At 37.6% G+C, this 22281-nt stretch overlaps 1 protein-coding gene across 1 annotated transcript in view; it reads left to right on the plus strand.

Moving 5' to 3' along the window:
• Positions 1–21364, plus strand: part of USP46 (ubiquitin specific peptidase 46) — a 27424-nt gene extending 6060 nt beyond the window's left edge. Inside the window, exons 2-9 of the mRNA XM_009277419.1 lie at positions 6106–6186; positions 6974–7187; positions 9461–9690; positions 13175–13251; positions 18563–18646; positions 18946–19143; positions 19978–20056; positions 21118–21364. Coding sequence (XP_009275694.1) covers positions 6106–6186; positions 6974–7187; positions 9461–9690; positions 13175–13251; positions 18563–18646; positions 18946–19143; positions 19978–20056; positions 21118–21219 — 1065 coding nt within the window. The 3' untranslated portion in view covers positions 21220–21364. The remainder of the gene's footprint in view (positions 1–6105; positions 6187–6973; positions 7188–9460; positions 9691–13174; positions 13252–18562; positions 18647–18945; positions 19144–19977; positions 20057–21117) is intronic.
• Positions 21365–22281: the final 917 nt, after the last annotated feature.

A 22281-nucleotide genomic window follows, 5' to 3' on the forward strand; every position in this document is an offset into this window, starting at 1 on the left:
TTTGTTTTTGTTTGGGGGGGGGGGGGGGTTAGCACTACTACCTTAGTCAGCTGTTTCCCATTCTGTACATGTACAGGCGATTCTTCTCTTCGTGTGCAGAATCTTGCACTTGTCTCAGCTGAATTTCAACAGTTTTCAGAGCATTTCTCTAAAAGAAAAACATTGTCAAAAATTGACTGTCAAAAATAATTTTGAATTCTAAACCTGTCCTGCAACATAACTGCAGTCCTCATAACTCATGTCATATTAAAATTTAATGAAGATATCCTTTCTTCTGTCTCCAGCTTATCAAAGAGTACTCCAGCTGGTGCGGCTGTGATGAAGTCTAGAAGCTGCCTTGCCTTTATAATGCTCTGAGGCACCATGTATGCAGTCCGGGTAGCCCAGACAAAAATATTATTGAAGAAATTATAGTCTGTAAGCAAACCTCAGTCTCTTTTTCACTTGTGGGGCCATCTTGAGGTTATGTCTTCTGAAGAAGGAAACTGGCCAAAAAAATATGTTTTTGCTACTTGTTCCAGCAAAAGCCTGAGTGCCACTAATCCAAGAACAATTAAGCTGGGAATGGAGACAGACTCATGAGAGAATACTGAGTTGCAGTTTGGTAAAGGTTGTCTAATCATGGAAACTTTTAAGGTCAATATTTAAAAAAAAATACTTACGGATTTAGATACTGAACTTGTAACACTTCACTAGAACCTCACTTCCAGTACTTGGTTGCTTTGTGCTTTGAGAAAACCAAGTTTTTTAAGCTATATAAGACTGAGTGCCTTAAACACTTTGTCCAAGATTTTAAGTGGTTCAGGATTTCAGGCCTCTCAGTTTTTATCCATTTCTTGGTAACCACACAGTAAAGAACTGAAGTTATTTATGGTATATGTAATACTTAGATCGGTGATTAGAGATTAGTGCATCCAGCATAAAACAAGTTAGACATCTCCTTTCAAGCTCTTATAATTTGCCTTAATGATCAGAAAACCCTTTGGAAAAAATGCACAAAAATAATTTATTTAGATACATTGTCTTAAATCACCTTTCCTTTAAAAATACGAGTCCACAGTGGTTTTTCGGTCAGTCAATAACCTTTTACAGTTTACTATGATCCCCTATGTTTTTCATAGCATCTTCTCTTTCCTCTTTTATCTTGTGGCAACAAAGACCCTTCCTGCTGGAGGAACAATAAAACATTTCTTTGCAGAAAGAAAAAAAAACTAATCTGGTTAAATTCAACCATCTTGTGGGACTTACACTTTAAAAATTACAGAAACATTTCAGGTTTGACATTTAATATCTATGAGTTTGGAAGAAGGCTGGTTCAGCTATTCCAATTACTCACCATACCTCTCTCAAAGTTGAGGTTGTCCCTAAGGGTAGTTGAAGTCCAACACCGAGGACAGGTGATGTGTCTATTGAAATCAATTGCATCTATACTGCATGGTGTGATATCGCTTGCTCTTCTCTTACTCTCATTTTCTTTGTGTTGCTTCTGGGAGCTAAGTTTGGATTTTATTTACAGTTGTTTCCTCTCTTTTGAGTTATCCATCACTGCCATTTGTTGGCCAGGAGGCCTTCTACATCTTTCTTTATCTTCTTTTTCCCTTCCCTCCCATATGCTGTGCCTTCCAAAATCCTGAAACTCAGGCTGCCTGGCCCTGAAGCCATTTCTATTTTTATTCTAATTTCTCTTTTACCAGCCCAGACGTCACCCTTAGTTTGTCTTAAGTCTTCAGTTTCTCCCTTCAGGAAACAACTCTATTTCTAGCACATTGCTCTCCCTTTCCCTGAATACTAAGAAAAAAAACGTAGTTCACAGTTGTATATGATCTGAAGCCCTTCGTCATGGACCAGCCACCTTCCTTCATTGATTTTGTTCTTTATATATTTGTTAAATTTCTGTTTTCACAATTCAATTTTTTTCTTATATTTTTTAGATTTTCTTGTGAACAAGATATTTCTTGTTATTTCTTGTTTTGTATTTTATTATTTGATTGTTACTCATACTGTGTTTCTGTTTATTTGGCGATACTTGTTTAATAGGTTTTCCATAGGTGACTTATGAAATGTCCTAATTTCTTTACTGCACTCCTTTACTTTAAATTAAGCACATGCATATTTCTAGAAAGTTAGTGCCATTTTTTATAGCTCTATCACACTAGAAAGTCTAGTCTGATTTGCTGTCTTCTGTTTGCAGTATCTTTCGTATTAGCTCTATTCCATTTCTCATCCTCTATAGAATAGTTGTATTTAGGTTATTTTGCTACATGTGATTTAATGATCTAATCTGGTGTCTTTTTTTTCCCCTGCACTGTTATTTTGTTTACATGCTAAAGTGCAAAGGAACAGGAGGTTTTTTTGCTTAATCTGTTTCATGTGATGCAAAGCACAAATTAAACTCTTAGCGACATTATCAGAAATTTCAGCTGAAAAGAAAACTGGCAGACTTATCCATTGGAAGGCCTAGAGCAAAATAACAAGAGGAAAAAATATAGGTCATATGGCCAGAATGTTTTTGGAGCGATGCTGTGGTAGAAATCTTGGCTTAGCCTGAATTGACCCATGCTTGGCTATGTCTCCAACTGTATGTCTTTGCCATTTTATAAGGGGTGAATACTGATTGTTGAATTAAGTGGTAAAACTTCAGAGAAATCAAGGTTCACCAACACCACAGAATACATAGTAGGAGTTTCCAGATTGACCTAGTTCTCATTCTCATAAGGTCTGGCCACCACAGTCACTGTTGCATTTCCTTCATTAGTGTATTCTTTTAAGAAGGAGCCAGTCTCCTTTATTGTCTCTATATCCTGATATGAATTTATTTAATAGTCCCAGATCCCAGTTCACTGACTTACGTGGTGTCTCCTCATTTCAGGCTCTGTGGCTGCATTGCCACTCTTGCTGTTTTTTATCAAACTACAATAGATTCAGCTGCGGTAGGATATTTCTCCTAGTTGAAGTACAAAACCATTTATAAAACCATAGAGAATGGATTGCATTAAAAATGTTTAAGCAGGTTTTCACTGCAGAAGTGACCAAAATGACTTGCCTGGAAGTGGGAACAAGCACACCCATGCTTAAAACCATGTTAAATAGTCATGGTTGATTTTTGCTGTAGATCAACCTCAATAGGCTGACACATTTTCTACATTTGATATGGTTGGTTTAAACCGAGTTCTGAATCATCTTTAACATGTCTCTAACAACACATTTTTTCCAGTTTAAACCTGGCTTGGGTGTACAGTTTCTGGTATACTTGGTTGGAAAAATTTCCAGTCATTTCTTCTGCCATCATGTCAACTGCTTCTTGAGGAGACTTCCTATGCAAAACATGTAATATATATGCAACGTAGCATGGTTTGAGTTTACTAAACAGTCTGTCTAAATTTTTTTTTTGCTATGTAAGAAATATATCCGGCTTTGAAGTATTAGGCCTCTGTGCTTCTTACCCGTTTTCTACTCTTCCTTTTCTATGAATTTAACAGTATCTTTTTGGAGACCTTAAAATAAACCAGGCTGAAATTGCCCTTGATATAAGAAGGCACAATTCCTAGTGAAGTCCATGGGAGTTATGTCAGCTTACCCAAAGATTGAATTTAGCCTATCTGTTTTATTGGGAAACCAGCACACAGTGCTTCATTTTGTATTTGCAGCAGCCAAGGCCTGGTTTTGGAAAGGTAAAGGTCTATGACGAGCTGTTACTAAGCATATGTTATTTCAACAGCATGTACTTTGGAAATTTCCATGCAATGTATAGTTTTTAGCTGAAGATCAGTTAGTGCACATAATGGATTTGTTTGGTTTTCAGTGATAATTTTGTTTGGTAAATCCTGATTCTTGTTCTTTCTCACAATATTTACAAGGCAATTTAAATGCTAGAAAGGATTTGTCAAACCATCTGGCATCCTCTGAAGTAAGAAACCCTGGCCCTGGAGGAAAGGCAAATGAGTAATGTAGGAGCCACTAGTTAGCACAGGACTTGCATTCTAGTTGTCTAACAGCATACACTAACCTGTAGTTTATGAAAGAGTAGGAGGTTACTTTTTAGAGATATTATTTTCCATGAATTCTAGCGGGAGAATTTTTTTCAGTGTGGAAAACACTTCCTGCAAAACTGGAAAAACACCCATTTCATTCTTACATTAGGGACCTTGATTTGAATGCTAGAAGTGTAATCGAAGAAAACCTTTGCTTTGATCTGAATGCTGTACAATGAGTATTAATATGAAGACGGTTTTCTTCAGAAGCTGCATTAATCTTCTGTAGTCACGTTTTTCTTTTATCAGACAAGGCTTTGAGGGTAACAGTTAATATCAGATAGGCAAATGTCTATCAGTTTCCTCCCTCTCGGGAAGTCGAATGCTTTGCTGAATCTGTACATCTTTGGCAAGGCTGACTTTCCAAGCAAAGAAACTAATCTTCATATGGAACTTACATAATTATCACACTGTCATCTCTGTTGAAAGGTAGCCAATAATTGCTTTGTATAGATCATTCGTTTTTCCAGGTTTCTCACTGAGGCTTAGCAGAGCCCGGTGAGGCCATATAACGTATCCCTTAAGCTTTGCATGGAGCCTTGTGCAGGTAAAGTGCTTTAGTCTCAAAGGGAATGTCTGGGAAATCACATACACTTGGTCTGAGCAATAAGCTATGTGTATGTGAGAGAAAGGGAGAGACTGGAAAGATATCTGATAAGGGGATGTGAAATACAAAATCTTTGGAGCTTTTCTGGAAGCTGCCAACACAAAGGAGCTGTTTTACTTTCCAGGCTTGCAAATTCTCAAAGAGCACCTGTGCTGAGTTTCACACCACTGATTCGGTTCACTAAAACCATCTTCTTTTGATGAGTTGACATGAAACAATAATCTAATATAGCAAGCAGTGGTGATGGTAGGTGCAGTAAGGAAACACACATCAGGCTTTGGGAAGAAGATGGGGAAGGGACACCAGAATTATTGCATTTGATTACCAGTAACCTTGAAAATTTTAGCTGATGAAGTCTATGAGCAAATGATATATTGAACAAACCTCAGGAACACAGGAAATTTCCAAAATTTTCAGATGGTTTATGTGTTGGCATTTTACATGGTTTTATGAAAGTCAACCAACTGTGCTGTTCTTGTATGACAGAAATTCTAAAGCATGATATATTCATGCTTCACAGTGCAGAGCATGCTCAGTAAGGAAATAGATGTATGATGTCAGTGAAGCAATTATCATGCAGATTAAAAATTGGCTAACTGATAGGTCTCGAATAAATGTATGTAGGGAATACTTGTCCAAATACAGCAATTTTTGTGAGCTCCTACAGGGACTTACAGAGTGGATAAGAGTGATGACATTTGCTTTGGCAGCAATCTAGCTTGCTTGCTTGCTTGGTAATCTAAGCTTGTTTAAAAATGGGTATTTTAATATGGCAAAACTACAGGTAACATACAAAATTAGTGGTTGTACTTCACAGACCAGTAGTTGTGAAAGCAGCTTTGCTGTTGGAGTGAAGATACAGCTGAACATAACTTGCCACACCGAGGCATTGACTAAGAGATGTAACAGTGCTTGGGCCTATGCTCTCTTTAATGTTAAATAGGACAAAATGGCAGATATATTACACTTGCTTTTAACGTTTGTGATGTTGTTACTAGGACTGGGTGCCAGTCTGGAGCCCAAGTATTGTTAAAGGCTGCTGCTGAATTAGAAGGGATTCAGAGGAGTTTCAGTAATGTTTAGAAAACCTGCCTTACATTTAGGAACTGGTTTATCCAAGATAACTTTAAGGGTTTTGCTTAAGATCAACAAGTATCTTTATGAGGCAAGAGGATAATGGGATCCAGCTGTTCACATACACAGTAAAAATAAGGGGGAGGTGGGTGTGGGGAGAACCACTATTGTTGTAATCTGTTCACTTCTAATCAGTCATTACTAGAGTGTCCACATCAGGCCAGCTCCACTACCTAGAACTGCAACTATTTTTATTGGCTCATGCGACTGTCGTGCTTGCCCATTAGTAAGACAGGAAAGGAAAGGAAAAAATGAGTTTCTGTCTTGATGCTGTCCATAACTTTATTTTAGAATCTTAATATTCTAAATAATTTCTTCCCTATTTTTTTATAGGGCACCAATGCCTCTGCTCTGGAAAAAGACATTGGCCCAGAGCAGTTTCCAATCAATGAACACTACTTCGGATTGGTCAATGTAAGTACCATTTTCAGTAGGCAAACCATATACAGAACTATGGCTTTGATGTTACTTGAACTTTGGTTTCTTCTTTTTTTTTTTTCCTCCCCCAATCCTGTTCTAAGGTAGGATTGTCTTTTTTTGAAAAAGTGCTGCTCACGTTCCAATTTTAGGCAAAGTGGGTTGCAAAACTGTATCAGATGTTTGAAGATAGCTTCATACACCCCCAGAGAAAACAGTTTACTGTTCTATGAATGTTTCCAGGGATTAGAACTTATACTTCAAGAAAGTTAAAACTCTATTTTAGCTATGAAATGTGAGGGAGGAAGTGATGAAGTATGTACAAGCCTAGGTACAGCAGTCTGCATTGGGAACTCTCTTAGGAGGAGCTTTTTTATCTGACTAAGGAGAGAATGAGTAAGAAGGGTGTTTAATCGCTTGTTTATTCCCATATAAATAAAACAGATATAGTAATTCTTTCTGTTGAAAACATTAGTTATTCTGCTACTGAGCAGTAAGATCGAAGCCAGCAAGAGTATATTAATATATGGAAACAAGCTTAATGAGATCCACTACAATAAATGTCTCTTGCAAGTGGAAACTTTTGCTTTGTATCCTAGTTAATTTAGAACACCAGTTTTTTTTCTGTGAAGTGTCAGTGGTGGGTGTGGAAATATATTCCTACAGCAGCTGCATGGCAAAATGGCTGGTATGTGACAGGGGCACAGAAGCCAGAAGTTGAATGAAACAACTAGTTTTATTGTGATGCACAGGGATTAAGATTGTTTTTCATTTTACATGGCAGTTTGGGAACACCTGCTACTGTAACTCCGTGCTGCAGGCATTGTATTTTTGCCGGCCGTTTCGGGAAAATGTATTATCATACAAGGCCCAACAGAAAAAGAAAGAAAATCTCTTGACTTGCCTGGCAGATCTTTTCCACAGTATTGCTACTCAGAAGAAGAAAGTTGGAGTTATTCCACCAAAGAAGTTCATATCAAGGTTACGAAAAGAGAACGGTAAGTGTAAAACTGGAATCCTCTTAGACATCCATACATTGATCAGGAAAATATAAATAAATATTGGGCAATGTGGTCATATTAATCGGATGTTCAGGTTAGATTTGTAAATTGCTTTTAGTACTTTCTGGGGTTTAGATATTAATATTTTAGTATCTGTGTACATGATATTATGTTTGAAATAGCCATACCAGGTTTCGCAAGTTCCCAGAGGTGCATGAATTAATGAAGTTTTCACAGCATGGTGGGACAGACTGCACTGTACAGTGAGCTAGGGCTGGGAATAGCATGACACTGCTGTAATTTTTTAATTCTTTTTTTGTGGAGTATGGCAGAGAGAAACATTGAGGGCAGCTGGCAGTATAGAAACTGTGTGACCTAGGAGTGCTACAGGCACCACTAGTCCAAAACACCCTGGAAGATAGGTAACTGTATGTGTGGGGGGGTGTTCAGTGGACTACATGTCAACTGCTGCTCTTGTTCTTAGAAGTGGTGAGCACAGTCTTTATGAAGCATCAGGCCCTTTTTGAGCATTAGGTTGGCAACGGCATATGCCTAATCTTGTAGTATTTCTGTCGAAGGGATATGAGGAACATCTTGAAATAAGGACGCCTGCCACACAGCTCCATTTTGGCCTGGATTCATATCAATGTGGGTGGTATGCTTAGAAACAGGGGAGCTTTGAATTAAGAGACAAAGTACGAGTCAAACACCTGGAAGAAATTGCTTGCTGGTGACAGCATATAAATGGGTGGAATGTTCATTCCAGAGCAGGCATTTGAAAGTGTGACAAAGTTAACTCTGAGTCACCTAGTGATAAATGCCCCCACACTGTTGGGGACCACTTTTAGGGACTGGATCTTATGTTTTCAGCTTTTTTAAATTAGGGCCAGACTCAGTGTGTATTAACCTGCCTATGTGTCCAGGCTAGACACTGCAAAGCTGAAGGATCTGTGCAATATTTTCTGAGGAAATCCACGTGAGTTTTTTCAGGAGCAGGGGGATAAAAATACACATTTCTTGGGGACACAGATTCTTTTTTCTTCAACATGGTAGGCAAATTAAACCTTCACTGGAGAAGTCTGTACCAAATCACCACTGAGATATTCTCCTCTCCTCCTGTAAGCATTTCTTATTGAAGAGGAAAAGTCTTTGCTCATCAGATTTGTGTGTGAAAAATGAGCTTTGTTAGATGGTGTTATTATTACTATTAGTGGTGGGTTAACCTTGGCTGGCTTCCAGGTGCCCACCAAGCCTGCGTCTCACTCCCCTCCTCAGAAGGACAGGGGGAGAAAATAAGATGAAAAAATCTCATGCATTGAGATGAAGGCAGTTTAATAAAAAAAAAGGAAAGACCGCATGTGGAAGCAAAGCAAAACCAAAGGAGATTTATTCTCTGCCTCAGTAGGTGATTTCCAGCCACTCCCTGGGAAGCAGGGCCTTGGCATGTGTAGGAGTTGCTTCGGAAGAAAAACTTCTTAATGATGAATGCCCCCCCCCCCCCCCTTCCTTTCTCTTAGCTTTTGTTGCTGAACACGAAGTCACACGGCATGGAATATCCCTTTGGTCAGTTTGGGTCAGCTGTCCCAGCTATGTCCCCTCCCAACCTCTTGCCAAACCCCAGCCTACCAGCCTTTGGCGGGGGAGTGGGTGGTGTTGGAGAGACAGCCTTGATGCTGTGTGAGCACTGCTCAGCAATAGCCAAAACATTGGTGCATTATCAACACCATTCTAGTCACACGTACAAAGCACAGCACTGTATGGGCTGCTATGAGGAAAGGTAACTCCATCCCAGCCAGACACAGTACACTAGTATGTGTCAGCATCCAATGTCTTCAGTTTCCCCAGCCGTGTGTCTTACTGTCCAAACTCTGTGATGTCCCTAAGTGTCTGAGGGACTTGGAATATATGGGTAGGAGTCAGTTCTGCCTAAAGTTAGGCATCTAGTCTAAGGAATTAATTTAGGATGAGTCACCCTCTTGCTTTCTTCATTGACTGTAGTGGGAACCTACACAACCAACTCCAAAGAAGAGCGTAACCTTTCAGACAGTTAAAGTTAGGTGAGATGAAGCCTTCCCCAAAAGTAGCTTCACTGAAGCCAGTGTGGCTGCAAAACTGCTCTTCTTTGGCATGATTCTAAATATTTTGCTGAGCAAGGGCCAGCACATGTATTTGGAAAGAAATAATGAACGTAGTTTGCTTTCTTGAAAGAAAGGATATACTCAGCTTTAGAAATCTCGACTCTTTAGAAATCTCGACTCTCTTCTTCACAGATCTCTTTGACAACTACATGCAGCAGGATGCACATGAGTTTTTAAATTACCTGCTCAACACCATCGCAGACATTTTGCAGGAGGAGAAGAAACAGGAAAAGCAAAATGGGAAACTGAAAAATGGCAACATGAATGAAGCTGAAGAGAACAATAAACAAGAACTCACCTGGGTGCATGAGATTTTTCAGGGAACACTGACTAACGAAACTAGATGTTTGAACTGTGAAACCGTAAGCATTGGGATAGATTTTTTTGTTGTTGTTGTTGCCCATTAATAGATAGATACATTTTATATCTATAAATATATGAATCTTTTCAGACATCTGAGAATTGTGGATATTCCTGTAGACTTTACTTCTTGAAGTGAGTATATTCTTTTCTAAAAATCTATTTTTCTAAGCATTACTTGGCTAATCTGTGCCAAGTCTTGCTGTCCTAATACATATCTCTACAGTTAAAATCCTTGCTAGTTAATCAATACCCTTCCTTATTACTGTAACTTTGGGAGAAGATATTCACATCATTATTCCATGAATAAGTAAAATGTTAAGATGAATTTGTGTTAATTCACTCCTAAGAACGTGACGGCATACAGAGGGTTTGTTATTAACAAACCATATGTTTTCTTTTATCTCCCTAATATTTTCTAGAGGATGCTGTCAGTTTGAAGTCTGTTATGTTTGAAGTATGAGTAAAAATTAGTTTTAGTTAGGCAACCTGATTGTAAGTCTCCTACCGATTTCTGTGGTTTTCAATCACGTGCTCCTGCTTAAAGGGAAAAGGAATAATAAAAAAAAAAATTTTCTCTCTGTGAGGTTGCTATGTGAAAGAGTAACACAGACAGGAATAAAATCTGTTTTGGGGAGAACAGTGACCCTGACTTTCCAAAAAGGTTGGAATTAACCTCACCTAAACTTTGCTTTGTAAAACGTTGGCGTCAAGGATGAGCTAGTTTTCTCAGCTCCTTCTGTAGATGATGGAGATTGCAAAGGAGCTCCTGCAGGAAGCTCTCTCCATCTGTCTCTAGGCTGTTTCATGAAACAGGAAGTTTTTAGGAGTTTCAGGTATTCTGCTCCATACAGCTTGTCCTGGCTCCATTGTGTTACTGAGCTGTTGCAATTGTTGGTGCAGCAATGCTGTGAACTGGGCCAGCAAACTGATCTGGCATAAGAATAATGTGGTTTTATTATTAGCATTATTATTATTTATTTTTATTAGCAGACCAGTACTGCTACCAAGGACTTCCTTTAAAGAAAATGCAACTTTAGTTTATCTGCATTAAGATGGGAGAAGGTGCCTGGAGAAGATATCTTCAGACAGCAAGCTGAGGTTAAATACCTAACTTTAGACAGCTGAAGTTAGATGAGATAAACCCTACCCAGGTCCTACCAGATGTGTAAAAGAGCATATTCTGATATTTTTAATCATAAAGCATAGCTCTGTACTCCAAGAAAATAAGACTTCTCCAGGGATTTGGGTCAGAGAAGGGGGAAAAAGAAATACAGTGACAGTCAACATGAAAAAAGGGGTTGGACCAAGCTTGGAACAAGCTTGTATAAGTGAAAACATGAGAGAAATATTGAAAATTAATTCTTTAATCTATTTCAATTACAAAAACCCAAGTGATAATAGCAAGTTAAAATAAGTGAAAGGGTAGAATTATTTTTTAACTGACAAGCTCCTTTAAATGGTTGTAGCCTAATTCTAAATTAATACCCAGTGTTTACTCAGACAAACTGTACAGAAGTCAGGATGTGTCCTTGGATAACAGCAAAATTGCACAATACCCTATTTGTAATTCAAAGTGCCTACGCTTTACGGAAAAAATAGTGCTAGGTATTGCTGGTGTAGGAAGGCTTGTCTGTAGCTTCCTGTGAATGCAGAAACACTGTATACTACTCAGGATACTTTTCCAGTTTGTTTTTCTTGTATTATTGTATCTTGAAATCTTTGGGAAACAGTAAAATGGATTAAAAGATGTTCCTTTGCTAAAATATTCATATGTAGTGCATGAAGTCATTCAGATTCTAGCAGTTCTTTTTCTCACTTACAGAAAGTGCAGTTTGAATCTGGTTTTCCAGCTACCTTTAGGTTTGGTCTGTATTATTCTAGCTCCAACTAGCTCATCTTCCCCTTTCAGTAAATATTTGATGTGCTGAAATCAATAACAAAATTCCTAGCTTCTTTGTGGTATTCAGATGAAACACTATACTTGCCAAAGACTTTTCCAAGTATTTAACCTCTTTCTTGTTATGTAGTGTGTCTGACAGAACTCTAGTTCCAGCCGTAGAGACACAATGTTCTCTGAAGCTTTGTTGCTCTATCTTTCGAATTCTAGCTGTATGTTTATACTGCAGTTGATTGCTGCCAGTTTTGTGGTTTCCTGTCCCCCGTGGGTTGAATCAGGTCTCAGGGAGGATTTTTCTTTGAAGAACTGCTGTTCATTTTAATTGGGTGTATGTTATGCCTCTGTACACCTTTGATAATATCAAAATTCATCCTGATGAAGGTGTTCCTCTGGATTCAGGACTGATATGGGCTGCATTCACCATGTTTATAGGATCCCTGACATAACACAAGGATGAGCTGAAAGTAGTACCTAACTTTCACATCCATAGAATTGCAGAAATCCGAGCACGAGGGACTTGTGTCAGAACAATGGATTCAACCCCTCACTGAAGTTCTTGATTTGAACTTCACTATCCTATCATCTGATTTAATTATTCTAAGGAAATGCAGTCATAGGAGGCAAAATATGGAGTGTTCATGCAGCATTTTATAAACAGAATTGGTTGTTATGAATAAGGCTAAATTCATGTGCAGTAAGTAATTCTGCAGTCTTTTTCACTCAGCTGAAGTATTACAAGAATTATCTGTTTGGATGATTTTTTTTTTTTACATTGCTTCATCTTCAAGATTAAACACTAAGCGAAAAATCATCTGCAAAGCAAAAATCAAGATCCATCATTCTGAAAATGTTTGGGGTTACTTTTTTTAAATAAAACCTCTTTATTAAACTTTTTCTCCTCTTGTTCTAAAATTGAAATGATTTTGCAAAATATTATCACTTTGCCATTTTTACCTTTAATTTTTAAATTTTTAATCAAAATTATTGACCAGGAACAGTATTCAATGGGGAAATGCAGCTGTGTCAGCCAAATACAAAGCCAGCCTTTTGAATGCTCACTGGAGAGAAAACATAACATGGTTAAATATGACGTTTCTTGACAGATGCTTATTTGGAAGATATCTTCATTGCATCCTTAATAGTGGAAATAATTATGTAGGACATAAACTGTGATTATATAGTGTAATATATTATACAAAGTGTAAATAAAATTCCAGTAAAATAAGAAACTAGGCTGTGTTGCATAACAAGGTAACATATGTAACGCACCAGTCAGCTAATACAGGGGATGATGGTCCTTCTTTAATGAACAGTAGACTGCGGTCACTGGCCCATGGTTGGTGGGCTTGGATAAGTGGAACAGACAGAAGTTAAATGATATGAAAGCTGGATCGGTAGAGTTACTAATAAATATAGTCACGCTGAACTAGAAAAAAGAATTTAAAAGCATTGAAATGGATTATTTTTGTGCAATTTATTTCTGCAGAAATTGCTCTATCTTTAGCATTTGCACATAGATATAAACAGCATTTAGATGTATGGCATTTTACTAAGTCTCTGTTTTACGTGTATATTTTTTGCAACAGGTTAGTAGCAAAGATGAAGATTTTCTTGACCTTTCTGTTGATGTGGAGCAGAACACATCAATTACACACTGTCTAAGGTAAACGAGTGTATCTCTTTGGCAGATAGTTCTGTCTGACCTTGCTCAATTTTCCAAGTCTAGTAGATACAGAAAAGAGAAGTAGAATAACGTTGGGTTTTGAGCTTTTCCGAAGCAGAAGAAAAGACTGTAAACTGGATGTTTCCTCTAATGACAAAATAGACATTAATGTATTTTGGTTTATTCACTTTCTCTTTCAATCTATGTGTTTGAAAGAGAAAAAAAATCATCTCTTGGGGAAAATAATTGATTGCCTTGTCATCTGGAAGAATTGCTGCAGAATAATAATTGACTTCAAAGGGATTTAAGCGTGCTTATCTTTAAGCTTCTACTCAAGTGCTTTGTTGATTAGGACTTATGTGCATATTAAAAGTTAAGTGTGTGCTTTGCAGAATGAGTGCTAGAGTCCCTAGAGGGCAAAAGATTTCAAAAGTCTACTTTTCTGCCATATAAGTTTTTCTGTGTCTCATCCTAAAATTAAGGGGAGAAGTCTTTTATTCTAAGTTTCAGTTCTGCTCCTAGTATACTCTTAACTATTAAACAAGATTTTCAGACTTGCATGGATGATTATTCTGAGAGATTTATAATATCCGGAGTTTTGGCATTGATACAACAAACTGATACCTAAACTTAAGAGAATATGTTGCTGCTCTAAGGTAATGATTATCAATTGGACAGATTAATCTTTCAAGCTCCAAAATTGCTACCAAGTTTGAAATTGCATTTAACAGTTATTCTGGAACGCCTAGGAAGGGTTCCCTGGCATCTCACCCCAAGCTGAGAGTTACAGAAAGAGAAAGTATATGAGGTATTAACCATTTCCTGAGTCAGAAAGCAGTGATTTCTCTGTGGGTACCACAACTGTACTAAATAACTTCCATTACATTTTAAAGTGCTAGATCCAGTAAGTTTTTTCCTTCTCAACTTCTGTTCAATCTCCTGTAGGATACTGTAGCAGTCCTTAGCCCTCAAGTAGTCCACACTGCAGTAACTAGCCTCATTTTAAAAGGTGAGCAAAGTGAAGAGCGGCTTTGGAAAGCAGTGCATAGTTTTCTTTTTTCCCCCATTGTATCTTTGTCTGTTCATAGTCACCAACAATTGAACCAGTATTGGTACTACAGGCTTTTGTTCGCACACTTTTAAGTAAGATCTTCATTGTAGCCACTACTTTGAACTTGTTTTTGTCAGCATTAGTTACCTTTCCCTATAGCGTTCAAAGTCAATTTGAAATCACACTGGCATGCAAGGAGGCTGAAGTGTGCATCTTCTGAGGTCCTTTCTAACCTGGTCACCAACAATTGAATCAGTATTGGTACTACAGGCTTTTGTTCGCACACTTTTAAGTAAGATCTTCATTGTAGCCACTACTTTGAACTTGTTTTTGTCAGCATTAGTTACCTTTCCCTATAGCGTTCAAAGTCAATTTGAAATCACACTGGCATGCAAGGAGGCTGAAGTGTGCATCTTCTGAGGTCCTTTCTAACCTGAATTGTTACTTGGTTCTATGATATACAGTTACTGGAGACTGAGCACTGACTTTTTCTTACAGCTTATTCTGGTGAACTTGTTAGAAATTGCTGCTGTACATAATTTACCATCTGTCCTTCAACTTTCTCCAATTTTTTATTTAATTTCTTAGTTGTTAAGCTTCCTGGAAATGTTTTGTTTGGAAAGCCCATTTTATGCAAAGGCACAGAGTACTTCAGTAAAAGTACCAATAGTGTTTCTACCACTGAACAGCCAGTGGCTGCAGCTTACGATGTGGAAGAACTGCATCTGCACTATTGCAACCAGCAGGTGAATGGTGGAGTTGAAAGGGACCCCAAGAGGTTAGCCCCTATCTCCACCTCAGGCAGAATGCTTGTCCAACCCATTCCAAAAGATCTTTTAGCAGTAGTAGCTCAACTGCCTATCCCAGTCCTTCCTGTTCTTACTACTAACAAGTTTTTCCCGCTGTGTAACATGAATCTTCCTTGTTTCAGTTCAAGCCCATTTCTACTTGCCCTGTGTACTCTGGACATAAACCAGAGGTAGCTCCCCTTCCTCTTAGCAGCAGCCTTTTTTACATACAGGAAGAATGTCATCATTTTTTTTTAAAAGTTAAACAGCCTAAGGTCATTCAACCTTTCCTTCACAGGCTATCTTCTCTAGATCTCTACTCATGTTCATTACTCTTCGGCCTTCTCTCCGACTGAACCTCTCTCTTGAAATCTATCTTTCTGAAGTGCAGTTGCCTAAAATTAGGCACAATATTCCAGCAGAGATCTACACAATCCTGAGAAGAATGGATGCCCTAAAAGTTTGTTTATACATCTCAGTATAGTATCTGCCTTTACTCGAAGAGCATGACACACATTTTGAAGTCCACCCATTGTTCCTTTTGGAAATAAAGGGAAGCAAAATCCCAGTTTTTCTTTTCTTGGCGTGGGAGGTGCAGACTGCTATTTACAGGTTAAACAGGAAGAGGGTCATCACCTATCATCTATTCTGATTGTCTTGTACACTAGCAGCATGTCTACCTCTGTTTAGAAAACCTATATTCAGTTAGAATATGGATTACCTCTCATTGCTCTATGGTATTATGCATTATTAAACAAAATGAAAGTGCTTTTCTGGTTTCTGTTATAGGAATGGCCAAGTTGTTATTACTTTTTTTGGAAACTTCGCTGTTTCTTTTTTTTTAACAACTGCTTTGCTGTGTCTTTACAGCTTTAAGTGCTACTGCATTGAAAAGGTAAATTAGAGAAAAACTGTGCAAGATAACATTTAAGTAGAATGAATTTCTTTGCCACTACAGATGAATGTTCTTTTTAGTTATTTCTGTAGCTTTTCAGATTGATAAGGTCCTTGCGTACATAAGAGGTCCAAAGTATATAAGCCTCTGGCATAGTCTAACTCCACAGGGTAGACAATCAGGCCTGAAGCCATAGAAGTCTAATAACAAATATAGTACATATCCATTATTTTTATTTCCACTAGGAGTTGCAAAGTTTACCAGTCCATTTGATCCTGACTTTTAACTAGTCTGCCTGTGCTTTTTTATTCCACTAAGAATTCTCTCATCTCTTAAAACAGAAAACTTGTATTATTTATGAATATAAACAATAGAAAGCATCTTTCACACTGTAGCATAGAGGCTGTAGAGAGACGGACTGTGGAAGCAACAATAAATTAGTATATCTTGAGTGGGTGTGTTTAAAAATTCCTTTCTCCTGTTAAAATACCATATAAACAGAATACAGATTGGCCTGTTAATGGAATAGGAAAGAGTTAGAAATGTCTTGAAACTAGCTCTGCAGGTATAGAGAAAAGTTCCTCAAGCCTATAGTTCTTGTACATGTAGACTTTGCGTGAGCTCCAGTCAATGATCTGTTGTTTCTAACTGTTCAACATCTATTAGAATCTATCTATTTTCATGGGAGACTTGGCATAGAACGAACTGGTATCTATCAAATTTCTAGCATCTGTACATGTTTTTTTAAGTTAGAAAAATATTATTTCCATTGTTTCATTTTGAGGTGGGAAGGAAACTAATAAATTCCACAAGTTTGTTTGTTTGTTTTTTAAATTGAGACTTTGGGTTTTGAAAATAAACTTCAGACTCTTTCTTTAAATGAAGATCTAAAACTTACACAATCACATTCTACTGAATCTTGCAGCATTATTTTCCCTGCACATACAACCCGTCTCTAATCTTTTCTAAAGTTTCATCTCTTCACTTATGATTCCCTGAAAGGTTACTATGTTTTTCAGAGGAATTGGCTGAATTCAATTAATTTTGTCTTTAAATTCAAATGTGAAATCAGATATTTGAGATCAGTGTTTACCACTGAAGCAAATCATTTCAAGTGATCATGCTTTATTTTTCTTTTAGATAAAAAAATTACACTTATCAAAGTTTTTGTTGCAACTTATCTTTCAAGAGATGTATTTTGTCCTAAATTTCAGCACTTTCTGATCAAACTGTTTAAGACCATATAAATAAAAAACCTAGTAAAAGCATTCTTAGTTAGTATAAATATTATTCAGTCATATGAAGTGCCTCTCTGTCATGCTCTGTCAACCTTAAGGAACTTAAAACTTGAAAATGGAAAATCCTCCCTTTTTATTAAGTTATGTAAATAACTTCTAATACCTATACCCTGGCAATCTATATTCTTCAGCTCTCCCATCTACCCCTGTGGTGATGATGCCAGGGAGAAAAAATCATCCAGAATACTCCCTTTGCCTTTGTAAGATGATTGTGGTGGTGCCTACTGTGAGAGCAGGCTGAACTTACAGACAGTGCAGCTTCAGCTTCCTTTCGTGTGAACTGCAATAATAGAATGGAGTTTATTGGGTCTGAATGGGTCTGAATTTGTCTGGAGCTCAGAAGTCTATTAGGTACAATGTAGGTGCAATCAACAGAACAGTTCTGTACTTCAGATACACCTATTTAAGGCCCAAAGTCACAAGAAAACCTGTGTGCTTAAAGTGGAAGATAGGTGCTTATGTCTGCATTTACAGTTCTCAAAACACCTGCTCAGCTTCAATGTAACACTAGAGGTGACAAAAAAGTACTGTCATTTTTTTTACAATTAAGTTTTTTTTAGGTACCTAAAATTCTGTTCCAAAGCATATCAGCACTGTGACTTCCGGCAAATCTTTTCCGTCAACTGAGAGACACTATCAAACCAGCCTTCCTCTGCCTCTCTCACTTCAAAAGCTTAATCCAGAAACATTTCCAAGTGTATTTACTTGATCAGGATGTACAAAATCTTCTATACTAGCTGACACTTTCCTTTTTAGACAACGAGAAGGTATAATCAAATAACTTCTGGATGACAGTTCAAGAGGTTAGAGGATGCAGAAAATGGAGTTCAATTTATTTCTTTTGTGTAAGAGGATTCAAACCTATCTTACAGAAGAACACCATAAAATGTGAGCTATTTGGGGATGACAGAAGTGCACTTGAAGCTGTTCCATTCTGCAAATAGTTTAAAAAGGGAATGGATAGATTGAGAGACTACACCCAAGTCTAGGCAGCCCCTTGACATGTAAGAGACCAGGATATAAGTCCCATTTTGAGATACCTGACTCTCCACCTGTATCGTATGGAGGGCCTCAACTTGTAATACAGGGCTGTCATAGCAGCCAAATACCTTAAGTCTCTTTGCAAACCCCAGTGCAGTTGCTTTAGATGTTTTAGAAAACTGGACTCAGTGGAGAGAGGTTTTCATCCTGTGTGGTTTTTTAGGGTTCCAGTTTATCAGCCCAAGTGGGGCAAAAGTGTTAAGATCCTTTAAGAACTAATAATTGTATTTCTTTGCAGAGACTTCAGTAACACAGAGACATTATGTAGTGAACAGAAATACTATTGTGAAACTTGCTGCAGTAAACAAGAGGCACAGAAAAGGTAAGCGAAGAGCGGGCTATTTCACCATGTCCCTCCTGGGCTTTAACAAATGTCTTCCTTGATATTTATTGTGTTTAGATACCTAGAAGCCTTACACCCCAGCTGCATTCTCTGTGTGGGCCAGAGAACCTACAGACAGATTCAAAGCTATTACATGTGTCTTAGTCTAGAAGCTACTGCTAGTTGACTACTGTTACTTACAAAGTGCTTTTATAATGCAAATGTTTACTCATTAAGGAAAGACAGAATGGCTTTGAACTGGTCAGTTCTTTACCATATGCACTCTAATGGTTTCACAGGATGAGAGTAAAAAAACTGCCAATGATTCTTGCCTTACACCTCAAGAGATTCAAGTATATGGAGCAATTGCACAGGTATACTAAGCTGTCTTATCGTGTAGTATTTCCTCTGGAGTTACGTCTCTTCAACACATCTGGTGATGCTGTCAACTTAGATCGGATGTACGACTTGGTAGCTGTTGTTGTTCACTGTGGAAGGTAAGATACCTTCATGTATATCTCAAGCTATTGCCAGACATTTGCCAAAGGCGGAGGCATGCCTGACGATGTGGGGAGAGTGGGAGGGAGGACATAAACCCTGCTGCTGCACCAACTTGGCTGTGTCTTGGCCTGAACCTCTTAGCCACCTTCCCTCATTGTAAATCTGTACTTGTTTAAAAAATCAGGCCTCCAAAAGTCACAAGATTAGCTTAAATTAATGGAGCTGTCTCCTCCTTCACCAGTCCACTTAGAGAGCTTGGCAGCCAGGACTCTGTGAAGGCCAGACGCTGCTAGCGTGTAGGCCTTACAACATTATCACCTTGGTCTCCTGTCAAAGCAATGAAAATGATAGCTTTAATAAAGCTTCTCACATATGGGGTATTGTCAAATATGAAACAAACAGAAAAATCCTTGGGGCTCTAGGAATACGATTGTTCTCCCTCTTCTCAAAGACTGTATATAGCTAAATATTCACAGTTGATACCAAACAATTTTCTCCCTTAAATTTTGTTCATAATGTTTTTAAAATATTTGCAATAGTTGATGCCTGCCACGAGCAAATTGTTAAGTATTCTATAGGTTAATTTGCAAATGGTCATGGCACAGATGAAAACAACACATTTAGCTTTCAGTTGATGAAGTCTTTGCAACAAGTCAGTAAAAAGGTGAAAGGAGTAAATGTCTACTGTACCACCAGGGGTGGGTTTACCGTGTTCTTCATAACATTTTGTTATAATCCAGTCTGCTTGCATATAGCAATGTGACTTATCAAAACGGACTCAATAGTATCTTCTAATATTTTGGGGGTTGTGTTTTTGTTTTGCTTTCTAGTGGACCGAATCGGGGGCATTATATTACTATTGTGAAAAGTCATGGATTTTGGCTCTTGTTTGATGATGACATTGTAGAGGTCAGTATGCTGAAGGTCATGAGCACAACTTTTTTGTTTATGTTCTCTTCTCTATTTGGGGTTAAAATTCTGATGCAGATCTGGGTATAGATTACTAGTCTGCAAAGCCACAGTTTGGTTGTAATGTGACATTTAGCTCAAATCTGTTAGGAAGTAAGATTGCAAACAAAATTATTAATCCTGTAGTTCTTACTCTGTCAATGTCAGAGGGGGTTGTTTTATTTCAGAGCAACATCAAAGGTTTTTAATATCAGACTTCAAGGGTTTAATTTGGAATGTTTTCTATATCTAATAAAATAAATTTAATTCATTAAAACCTGAAATACCCAGGAACTATGTTGCAATCCTTGGCAATATCACTTGGCAAAATTGGACTGGGTAAAGCTAGCATTGCTGTAGAATTTTAATTTTTGAACAATTGGGAAGTTACAAGAAAGCCTGGATTTTGTAGTTGATCTGGGTTTGTCTGAATGTAAATTAGAGCAGGATCTGGTCCACAGCTATTACAGATTCTGTCTAAGCATTCTGCAATTCATTCCTAAGCAAACCCTTTATGTCATTGTGGCACCTTGGCAAAACTGAGGTCTCGAGTCTGATTTCCCAGGAGTAAACCCAATGGAGGAAAGTAAGCACTGGGACATTGGATGGGGCATGTCTTGAAGAGGGTTTCTGGAAATTTCAGAAAGATGGGGTCACAATTATCTGTTTTACAGTGTTCACTACTGCATTCCAAGGAGTATAGAAAGATGGGGTCACATGGTCACAATTATCTGTTTTAACAGTGTTCACTACTGCATTCCAAGGAGTAAGTCTGTTGTTGGAAAAAGCCTAATTCAGTTAGGTTCGCCAAGACAAACTTCCTATTGACTTCCATGAGTGAGACCAGTAGGGCTTAGCCCCTGAACATTACCCTTTCACTGCTTATATTGCAGACAGAATTTTCTAATTGCTACCCTGAAACAAATAACTGAATTTGTCTTTTGTGTTTATACGGTCATTTAATCCATGTTTGGTATTTCTTTTACCTAACAGCACATTAATTTTTTTTATTTATTTTGCAGAAAATAGATGCTCAAGCTATTGAAGAATTCTATGGTCTGACTTCTGATATATCAAAAAATTCAGAGTCTGGCTATATTTTATTCTATCAGTCAAGAGAGTGACTTGGCAAACTGTGACAATTGTGCACAACGATGCTCCACGCAAAAGAAGGTGATGGCTCCCCTTAACTGACTTTTACAGAGACCGCATCTTGTATGGTTGAACGATACACTCTGTCTCCTATTAAATGGTCTATGTGATATTGACTATAACCATCCATTTTTGACATGTGGAACTTTGTTTTGGGGAGGGGGGGTTGTTTGTAGTTTTTAAGTCTGATTGAAGAGTTAATTGCAGTCAGATTTTAGTGGAATTTATATGGACTAACATTTAAAGATAATAAGATTTGGATGTCAACTGTTAAACCCAATCCAGCTAGAGTAGTATTTTATATGGAAGTGTTCATTGCATTTAGAGCAAAATTGTTTAAAACTTTCTAAATGGCTTTGGGGTGTGTTGATTTACAAAGCATTCCTTTAAATACATCCTGATATATACTTACCCATTTTAAGTGTAAGGAAAAAAATCTGTTTCATGATGATTGGAGTTGTGGTTGTATAGGGGATTTTTTTACATGTTACTCTCTGCTGCAAAAAAAGATACTCTTCCAAAATCATTTAAGCTTGGGTTGTTAAAAACTTTCAGCGCATAACCTTAGGCCTAAAATTCACATAAAGGGATTTAAATTACAGTGGAACTAAGTAATTCTGTATGTCCAGTCACTTTATCATGAGACAGTACAGATGAGGTGAGATTTCAGAACTTACAGAGTACTGGAATAAAAGGAGCGAGATGACACATCGGACACAGAGATAAATTACATTTATAGAGATTGAGCTTATCTTTCTGTTAAAACGATATCATAGGTTGTTTGTTTAATTGAGTTTGCAGAGATTGCAACGCTGCTTGCGTATAACATATCCATCAGGACTGAAATTACACAGTCCATTTAAATAAGTGTTGTTTGTACAATACATAAGACACGGCTTGATCCTGCCATTTTCTGAATATCTGTAGGTCCCATTTTCATTTCTCAAGACAGAGTCCATTTCTTAGCAATATAATACATAACAACCATTAGTTTACACACACTGTCATGTATATATCATCTCTAACATTTTGGC

The sequence above is a fragment of the Aptenodytes forsteri genome, unplaced genomic scaffold, assembly GCF_000699145.1.
Source record: "Aptenodytes forsteri isolate BGI_AS27 unplaced genomic scaffold, ASM69914v1 Scaffold65, whole genome shotgun sequence".
Lineage (NCBI taxonomy): Eukaryota > Metazoa > Chordata > Aves > Sphenisciformes > Spheniscidae > Aptenodytes > Aptenodytes forsteri.